The sequence below is a fragment of the Arachis duranensis genome, chromosome 5, assembly GCF_000817695.3.
Source record: "Arachis duranensis cultivar V14167 chromosome 5, aradu.V14167.gnm2.J7QH, whole genome shotgun sequence".
Classification (NCBI taxonomy): Eukaryota; Viridiplantae; Streptophyta; class Magnoliopsida; order Fabales; family Fabaceae; genus Arachis; species Arachis duranensis.
Window position 1 is genome coordinate 89,917,179 of NC_029776.3, and position 10,557 is coordinate 89,927,735.

The 10,557-nt window shown below is 33.3% G+C and overlaps 2 protein-coding genes across 2 annotated transcripts; one reads left to right on the forward strand and one right to left on the reverse strand.

The window, feature by feature from the left end:
• Positions 1-1,095: 1,095 nt before the first annotated feature.
• On the forward strand, positions 1,096-4,375 carry LOC107490186 (uncharacterized mitochondrial protein AtMg00810-like). The gene is made up of 4 exons (XM_016110959.1): positions 1,096-1,151; positions 1,235-1,449; positions 3,717-4,006; positions 4,109-4,375. The coding sequence occupies exons 1-4, from the start codon at positions 1,096-1,098 to the stop codon at positions 4,373-4,375; spliced, it is 828 nt and encodes a 275-aa protein (XP_015966445.1).
• A 2,068-nt stretch (positions 4,376-6,443) lies between these two features.
• Positions 6,444-10,273, reverse strand: LOC107490266 (indole-3-pyruvate monooxygenase YUCCA2). The gene is made up of 4 exons (XM_016111022.3): positions 9,128-10,273; positions 7,946-8,194; positions 7,631-7,753; positions 6,444-7,233 (listed from the first exon to the last, which is right to left on the reverse strand). The coding sequence occupies exons 1-4, from the start codon at positions 9,842-9,844 to the stop codon at positions 7,012-7,014; spliced, it is 1,311 nt and encodes a 436-aa protein (XP_015966508.1). The 5' UTR covers positions 9,845-10,273; the 3' UTR covers positions 6,444-7,011.
• Positions 10,274-10,557: the final 284 nt, after the last annotated feature.

Consider the following 10,557-nt stretch of genomic DNA (forward strand, 5'->3'; position numbering starts at 1 on the left):
AGCTACTAGAATTAGTTGTATGTTGAGCTTCCATAGGCTTCTACAACTCACTCTCTCGTGGTAACTATAAAAGGGAGCAAACCCTTACTGTATGGTTCAATCCATTAAATACAGAATGCAAATTCAGATTGTAGATCTAAACTTCCTTAACCATTATTCTCTCCTTCTTTCTTTCATCTTCTTCTAAACTTTCTATTCAAGTTCTGATACCTTTCATGGTATCAGAGCTGAGGTACCATAGCTGTCGCAAACAGCAGAACAGATCTCAAGAGCAATGGTGTAGAATTTTGTTGCAACTCCAATATCCATGAAATTGGATGAAAACAATTATCTACAATAGAAAGATCAGGAAGAATCAATAGTTGAAGAAAATGACATGCTGAATCACCTTACTGGAGATTATATTCCTCAAGTTTTTCTCTCTGACAGTACGATGAATCTAGAGTTTTAGAAATGGAAGCGACAATATGCTCTTCTGAAGTCGTGGCTGCTAGCTTCTATGTCAAATCCTTTCATTACAAGGGTGGTTGGTTATACACTTACGCATCAGATCTGGAGAAGATTAGAATATCATTTTTCTTCTCAAATTAAAGTCAAGGTAATGCAGTTGAAGAATAAAGTAAGTACTATTCAAATAGGTGCATCAGTTACTTGTGTTGTCAATAAAAAATATTATATATGCAATAGCCTCTATAGGTGAGTTGATGAAGAAAAATGACCATGTTAATTCGATTCTACACGGCTTGACTGAAGAGTATGGTAATGTGGTGACCTCAGTCTTAGCAAGATCGCATAGGATAAGTGTAGTAAAATTAGAAGCACTACTATTAGCTCATGAGAGTATGCTTGCAAGATTAAGAAGATCTAAAATTTTTGTGCATGCGAATGTAGCTCAACATTCACAGTATTCACAAAATTAACAGAGCCAATTTCTTTCTCAAAATTCAATGGCAAGAAGTAACTTTAGAGGTAATTTTTGTGGAAGAGTAGGAGGAATGAGCAGAGAAGACAGAATGATGCAAGATCTGCAGAGTAGAAGAAGAAAAATGTCAAGTCAATATACTAAGAATAGAGAAATGCAAGAACAGTCTCACTATGGATACGGAAGAAGACAGTATGAAAGAAGCAAAATGCATTATGGAAGGAATTTCGTAAGTGAAAGGTTATAATATGAAAGGCCACAATGTCAAATTTGTGATAAGATAGGTCACACAGTCAAGACTTGCTGGTACAGATATAGTGAGGAGCAATATGAAAGAAACTATAACAATCAAGTCAACCAATCCAAAGCCAACTTCAACAATGTGTTAGCCACACCAGCAACCATTCAAGACCCGAACGGGTATCCTGACTCAGGAGCCACACACCACATGACGCATGATAAACAAAATCTGATAGAGAAAGAAGAATATGTTAGTGATGAACAAGTTGTGATAGGAGATGGGACATGTATGCAAATTAATTCAGTTGGTAATTTGTGCATTAAATCTGACTTGAGCTCTAGATTGTTTCTGCTAAGAAAACTATTGTTTGTACCTGAAATCACAAAAAATTTGGTGAGTGTACATAAATTCTACTGTGATAATGGAATTTTCTTTGAATTTCATGCTGATAAGTGTTGCATTAAATCACAGAAAACCAAAAAAATTGTGCTCCAAAGGAAGGTTGATAAAGGTCTCTATAAATTTCTCAAATTCACTATAATGCACACACCAGCAACCTATCATACCTCTCTGAACAAGAAGACCAATCTTCAAATTTGGCATGCTAGATTAGGACATCCAAGTCAAAATGTTGTGTCAAAAGTTCTAAATGTTTGTAACATTTCTGTTTAAGCTAGTAGTCAAATAAATTGCCCAACTTGCTATATAGGAAAGTCAAACCAGTGATCCTCCCTTTTCCCACTTTACAAACAGTGTACTCTAATCCTTTAGAACTTGTATATACAGATATATGGGGACCATCACCCATAGCTGATAATAATAAAAATTGGTATTTTGTGAACTTTATTAATGCGTTCTCAAAATTTACTTGGTTACATCTTATTAAGTCTAAAGCTAAGCTAAAGTCAAATTTTAATCACTTCCAACAATTGGTTGAATTGCAATTGAATACAAAACTAAAAATGCTTCAAAACTTCAATGCAACTGAATATATTAGTTTGTCAAAGGTCTTGTAGGAAATAGGAGTTCAATATAGGTTTTCTTGTCCTCGTGTACACCAACAAAATGGCTCAGCAGAAAGAAAGCACCGGCATATAGTTGAAATGGGTTTAACCCTGCTAGCAGGAGCTTCGATTCCTACAAAGTTTTAGGGTGAGGCATTTACTACAGCAGCAAAGTTGATAAACATACTACCTACACCTGTACTGAATGGACAGTCACTGACAGAGAAGTTACTGGAAAAGAAATCCCCCTTATGAAACTCTCAAGATATTTGGATGTTTGTGCTTCCCTCACCAACAATCTTACAACAAACACAAGCTTGATTTTAGGTCCTCTCCTTGCACTTTTATTGGATACAGTACGATTCACAAAGGATACAAGTGCCTCACTTAGCAAGGAAGAGTCATCATAACTCCTCATGTTTTCTTGAAGATAGGTTTTCCTTTCAAGAAGCAAGAAAGAAAGTCAACAATATACATGAATCAGAAGCCTCATGTCCAACAATTTCAGCCATGTCCAACAATTTCATCCATTCCAACAATTCCAAGACTTACTGAAGTCACACAGCAACTTTAAGAGCCTATAATAACAATTCATGCAAAAGATAATAGTTAACCTGAATCCCAATCATCAAGTGTCTCTCCAAGCAGCATCCTTAGAGTTGAAGAAGCAAGTAGAACAGTATCCTCTGACCAGCAAAGATCTACAGCAACCGTCCTAAACTATTCTAGAATTAGAGATTTAATGCAGCAAAAAATAGCAGTAGTGACAAATTCAATCAGGATAGCATTAGCTTAACAAAGACCAATAGTAGTGTCAGCAACTCTGATTCCAGTGCCAATCAATGATATAGAAATTGTACTGTCACTCGCTGAATTAGAAGCCCCTTATGCAGCAAGTAACTCAAACAACTCATATCTAGGAGCAAAGCTGGTGTATTCAAACCAAGAGCTTTTCAAGCAAGTGTAGAACCAAGGAGTGTGCAGCAAGCCCTCAACTCACCACAGTGGAAGGAAGTAATAGACTAGAGTATGCAGCATTGATAAAAAAAACAAAACTTGGGAGGTGGTCACTCTCTCTCAAAACAGAGAAGCAATAGGGAGCAAATAGGTCTTTAGAATCAAATACAATTCAGATGGATCCCTACAAAAGTACAAAGCAAGGCTGGTAGCACAAGGTTATGCACAGAGGCCTGGCTTTGACTTTACTGAGACATATAGTCCAGTAGTAAAGGCTACCTCAATCAACTCCTATCAATTGCCATGGCTAGGTCTTGGGTAATCAAACAACTAGATGTCAATAATGTATTTTGACATGGAAATTTGGTGGAAGATGTATACATGAAACAACCTAAAAGGTATGAAATTGGTGATTCTTCATTAGTGTGCAAATTAACAAAGGTCCTCTATGATTTGAAATAAGTCCCAAGGGAATGGTATCACAAGTTGGCAAATAGGTTGGCTGAAATTGGTTTCCAAGCAACAAATTTGGATGTTTTAGTATTTTTGTGAAGTGTAAGTGGGATAAAGACCTTTGTATTTGTATATGTAGATGATATTATCATTACTGGTGATTCTGAACAACATGTAAAAGAAGTAATTGAGAAGCTGAATGCCAAGTTTTCACTCAAAGACATGGGTGATCTCCACTATTTTTTAGGAGTTCAAGTGGCAAAAACAAGAATTGGAGGATTGATCCTGTCACAACAAAAGTACATTGGAAAAGTATTAAAGAAAGTTAATATAGATGGGTACATAAGTTCCCACACACCTCTGCCATCCAATGTGAAGTTCTCAACCTTTGGAGGTTCAAGCTTTGATGATCCTCAGCTCTACAGATCTGTAATTGGGGGTCTACAATACCTAATAGTAACCAGACCAGAAATCTCCTACAGCATCAACAAAATGTCACAATTTGTTCAGGCTCCCTTGGACACTCATTAGAGAATGGTAAAAAGGATACTTCGGTACCTCAGTGGGACAAGAAATTATGGCTTGCAATTGAACAAAGACAACTTGATACAAGTGACTGCTTATTATGATTCAGATTGGGTTGGAGATCTTGATAATCGAAAGTCCACAAGTGGATACTGTGTGTTCCTTAGTTCTAATTTGATCTTTTGGGCTTCAAGGAAGCAAATAGCAGTGGCAAGGTCCAGTACAGAAATAGAATACAGGAACATGACTATTTTGGCAGCAGAACTACTCTAGATAGAGAACTTAATGGTTGAGTTGTAATTTTTGCTAAAAGAAGCACCACTGATATATTATGATAACTTAAGTGCAGTGTTATTACTAATCCAATTCTTCACTCCAAGTCAAAATATTTTGAGATGAATTTACACTTTGTAAGAGACCATGTAAATAACAAAACTGTCAGGGTAAATCACATTCCAGGGGCAGTCCAAGTGGCAGACATTCTACCAAAGATTATATCCTCTGAGAGTTTCCTACACTTTAGAACCAAGCTAGGCGTTGCTGAGCTAAAGTATGGAAAAGAGGCAGAACAACTAAGAGGATAGAGTAGTGGCAATAGCAGATGCAAAGTGGTGAGTAGAACTCAGAATGGTGGAGACCAAGTCCCTACAGCAATAGAAGGCTATACAGGTGGTGAGCAGAGCTAGTTGATTCTGAAGTTAAGATCAATCCTCTCAAAAGCAGATTGATTTTTTTAAGCAGAAAAGAGCAGAAAAGAAAGTAAAGATGATGATAGGAGTGTTGAACTACTGCTGAATTAGCTAGAGAAAGTTAGTTTTGTGCTTTCAGCTTTAGCCTTCTGTTTGAAGGAGTCAGTTAGGAATCAGTTAGAAGTTAGCTTGTAGAAGCTAGTAGAATTAGTTGTATGTTGAGCTTTCATAGGCTTCTAGAACTCACTCTTTCGTGATAACTATAAAAAGGATCAAATTCTTATTATATGATTCAATCCATTGAATACAGAATGGAGATTCAAATTGCAAATCCAAACTTCCCTAACCACTCTTTTTTTTTACTTTCTTTCATCTTTTTCTAAACTTTCTATTCAAGTTCTGATACATTTCACTTTTAAATTATAGTTATCATCTTTTATGTTTGATTTTAAAATGGTTTAATTTCTCTATAGTTATAACAAATTTGCACTTAGATTTCTATACTTTTTTTTTAGATTGGATCTCTATATTTTTTTTTGATTGGTCTCTACATTACTTTTAATTTTATAATTAGGTCATTGCTAGTATAAAAAATGTCAAAATTAATAAAATATTTCTCCGTAAATTAAAAAATACCCATAATTAATTAAGAATCTAATAATTAAATCTTTAACCACATATTTTTTAAAAAAATACGTTTTTAAACAAAAATAACTTAATTATAAAATTAAAAATAATATATCAACCTAATTAAAAATAATAAAAATTTAATAAAATTATAAAAATCAAGCATAACAATTAAAACCTTTTAAAATTTACTTGCACACGCACGCATTATTTTTGCACACCGAATTCGTTTTTCAATTTCTTTTGGATAATAATAGCACTAGAACTTAATTTTTAAAATTTGATACGTACCATTTAAATTTTTACCACTCGATTACTTATGGTGACGTCTTCAATCTTAATTCGTCATTCATTAAGTTTTTAAAATTGGACGTATATAAATAATCATATTTTTAATTAACGAATACTAAGATGAATAAGTATGAATGTCGTTCTAAAAAATATAAAATTTTAATTATAAATTTAATAAAATAATAAAAATTAACAAAATAATTAAATCTAAAAATAAGTATAGATCTTACTTTATTGAATACTAGCATATCATTTTATTAATAAATAAATAAAGTATTATTTACTTAAATACATATTCTATAAGCATGCAATAATAATTTCTTCAAAATACATCTTTCTATCCAAGTCAGCCAAATTTTGAGCAAGAGTAAATGTGGTCCGAGTTATTGATGAAGATGGAAATGGCCTGGCGGCAAATGAAAATAAAGATTAAAGTATGACTCATTTTACATGTAAAACATATATATATATCAATTAAAAAAAAAACAGAAAACAAAAAGAAAGGTAACCTGCATTAAGTAGTATAGATAACCAGAGGGCCACTTTCATCTTCATGGGAATTGGGGCCTTTTCATAGTCGAATGGACTTTTTCTTTTAATGCCTTTTGTATTGTATTTTTCTCTTTTTCATAATGCCTTTTTCCAACGTTTTCTATCAGAATATAAGATTTTTCCATGGTCCCCCAACTCCAACTTAATACTATATACTATATATATTTATATTTATAAAACAAAGCATGTATGAAATTATCCCTGATCAATAATCACTAATATATATTAATTGATTGATACATTACATAATATATAATAACTCTTATGCACTAACCTCGCATGGAATAATAAATTTTTCATTATAGGCATATCACTCATCCCAACTAAGAAACCTAATATTTAAAAAAAAAAAAATAGCATCAGCTCCGGTTTTTTCTCCAAAAAAATCCATCTAGCTAACTAGCTAATTAACTCAACTAGTTAAATATATAATGTACACGATATACAAATCTGTACTAAGATGATGATCGCAAGCACCTAATCAATTAATTAATTAATTTCAACCCCCAAAACCAAACCAAAAATTAGGCATAAAACATTTTTTTCTTTTTTTCATTTTTCCTTTTTCTGAAGCTCCTTAGTTGTCTTATTTTTGCGCATTCTATTTTGCTAGCTAGTACATACAAAGCAATGTACCAAATATCCCTTCTTCTTTTTTCATTTTTTCCTTCTAACCCTAAATAAAACTTTTTGAATTTTTCTTTTTATTTTTTGGGGTATCTTAGCTTGTATCTCACATCATGATCATGATCATGATGATGCAAGTGGAGAAGTGAAGTCCAATAGATGATGCGTGGCATCACAAGCTTTCCAGCTATGTTCAATATCTTCAGCAATTCTCTTTGCATCAATAGATGCTCCAAGCAACCCACGCTTTGTGAAACCAACGGCATACAATCCATTCTCTCCTTTCCACCCATTTGGGAATGCTTTCCTTGGCAATCCATCTTTCTCACTGAACATTTCACTTCCCTAAATCATCATCACCAAACTATTAGTCAATTATACAAGAATTTAATTCTTTTATATACACTCACAATATAAAATTCTAATCGGCTAAGTAGATATTTCAATAATATGTGAAAATTATATTATGAATCGTTAGATGGTTTAGTCAAACATATTAATTTATTTAATAGTTCATAATGTAATTTTTACGTAAGATATCATTATTAAAATATTTAATTTTTTTTAATATGACATTATATAATTTAATATCTGTTTTTATTCTTTTTTACCCTAACAATTCATACAAATTAAACCCTAATTGTTTCTATTTTTAATTTGATTAACAATATGATGTTATTGACTATATATACTATGTCAAAGTTAGGAGCGAAAATATACATGATTAAAGGAAGCACACTACCTTTAACCAAGAGGGTACATTGCTTTTGTAACCAGTTGCAAAAATGATGGCATCAAAGTTCTCAACTTTCCCATCAACAAACTCCACTGAATGCTGTGCTAGTCGTTTAATTCCCCGGCAAACCTATATACAGAATTGGACAAATAAATATGTGTAATATTGTTGGAAAAAATGCAACAGAAGAAAAAAAATGTTTTTTTCTTTCTAAAAAAATTAGAGGATATATAGATTGTAGTTGATTAAGACAAGGAAACAGAATATATGAACAAGTCTTTTATTATTATTGGAAAAACAATAATGGGGAGAGAATGTGACCTTAATTTTGCCACTTTTGATGTGAGCTAATGTGCCAACATCCAAAACTGGTGTTTTACCATTCAAATTCTTGAGCTCTAAGGGTCCAAGCTTAGGACGATTAAGTCCAAATTGGGAAGTGTCTCCAAGCATAAGATGTGACATTAGAAGCAAAAACTGATCCACAATATGTATAGGGAACCACTTCAGCAACCACATGGATAAACCAAACGTTGATTTCCCTAACATTTGTTGTGGTAAAATGTGCACCTGCATCATCAATACAAACATAAACAAATATACTTTAATATTGTTTAATCGAATTTCAATAGATGTAAAAGTAGTTACCATTGTTGATTAGTGTCTACTTTACAAAAAACTCTTAACGTAAAAATGGTACTGCAAACTGTTATTTGACTGAATCATTTACGGTTCACAGTATCATTTTTATTGATTTACACTATACTAATAAATATTAAATAAGGTGGTTAAGTAGCTTTTTAGGAAATTGTAGGCACAAGAGTCATGAGAGTAATGTTTTCATGATTCCGGATATTTTCTGCAAGCAGCTACTGTACTGACAGCGGTTCTTTGCAGAGAAAAAGATTGATCTCAAACTCGAAGGTCATTATTATTTTTTCAAGCATTTTGGGATGATGACTTTAATGTTTGCGCATGCAAACAGATTCCAATGAGGTGAGAGAAGAACGACACAAACTCTTTTGACGGTTATATATTCTATAGTTTAAAATAATATAACAGCATGCTGTCTTCACTCAGCAGCTTCCAGTTTTGTCTCCAAAAAAAACAAGTGTGTTATATGAATTGGTGAACCAGAATTACACTATCAAATCACACTTCAGATTTAGATATGGAAAAAATATTTATATTATTAGTATTATGAAGAATCTTCACCTTCTCTTGAAGGGAATATAACAATACTAATCATACAGTGACGCGCGGAAGCGAAAATAATATCTAAGATGTAGTTGAAAAAAAATTTAAGATCAATAGTTTAATAATTCAACAACAACTTAAATTTTAAAATATTATTAATTAACTATTGACAAAAAAAATAAATTTTACTATTATTGACCAGCATTTTTCGTTCAAGTTATTAAAAACTTTAGAGTAAACTCAAGTTTGTGATTTTAGGTATACTTTAATTGAAGAACTGAAATGAATTTTGAAGTGTGTACTCACCGTGTTTCTAACAACAAGGAAAGGCTTTGCATTATGATTGGAAAGATCAAGACAAACCTCCATGCCGGAATTTCCGCATCCAACAACCAAAACATTCTTCCCAGAAAACAAGCTTCCACTCTTGTACAAGCTAGTATGCAAGATTGGCCCTTCAAACTCACCCATCCCTTCAATTTGGGGCACAACTTCCTCCGCATTTTCGCCGGTGGCCACAATCAGCCACCGGCAACCATACTCCTCCTCTTCCTCCTCCTCTTTATTGTTCTTGTTAAGCTTCGTCTTAACCCTCCAAAACCCTCCAAAACTCGTGTCGAAGTTGGCGCTAACGACTGTCCTGCGAAAAAGAGGCCTAATAGAGAAGTTTTCAGCATAGGCCTTGAGGTATGCCAAGAATTGTTGCTTTGTAGGGTAAGAAGGGAAGTTGTTGGGGAATGGCATGAGGGGTAACTGGCAGAACTGCTTGGGAAGATGAAGGCGAAGGCGATCGTAGGTCTTGAGCTGCCACATTGAAGCTAAGCAAGCTTCTCTTTCAAGAATGAGAGTTGGAATTCCTTTCTGTTTAAGGCATGCGGATGCAGCTAGGCCTGAGGGACCAGCACCCACTATAATTGGTCCCGGAACCCATATCGGAGGAGGAGCCACCATCTTGTCCTTCTTTATTTTGTGCTCGTAATAATCATGGATGCTTTTTCCTTCTAGTTCCTTCAAGTACTCCATCAACTCAACAAAGTCAAACACAGATATATAGATAGAGTAGAATTATGAAACCATGACTATACTCATCTAATGATCTTCTCCAAATAGCTTTCTCTAGCAAGATAAATAATAAAGGATGGATGGTGTTTGATATGTTGGATATGGAAGCTAGAGAGAATTGAAGTAGAAGTAGTAAGTGATGGATATAATATAAAGTTTGAGGGAATAAATAGTGTTTGATGTGTTATTATTGAGCAAGTGAGTTGGTATATATATGAATTTGGGTGAGTGGTTTCATGAATCATGAGGGCTTAGAAAGCAGGGTTTGGTTATGTGGGACATATGTAGCTATTTTGTATATCTTGGTAATAACTGACATTAACCAACAACAAACTTTAATTTCATCTCTCCCCCCTTCACCCCCCAAAAAACACACTTTGAGGGAAAAGAGAGCAATCAAGCAAACATTCCAGCCTATGAAGACAAGTAGCTACTCAGGAATCCTATGGAATCTGTTAGTACTTTCAACTAAATGCATATATAATTAGGTAGACATACATGACATTTATGTAGAAGCTTAATCAATTCTAAGCTTGTAATTTTAAATTAGGGTAAAGTATATTTTTTTTATTTCTATAATTTATTGATTTTTTTAAAAATATTTTTTATGTTTAATTTTATTTAATTTTGTCTTTAATGTTTTGATTAATTTTATTTTATTTTTACTATTTTTT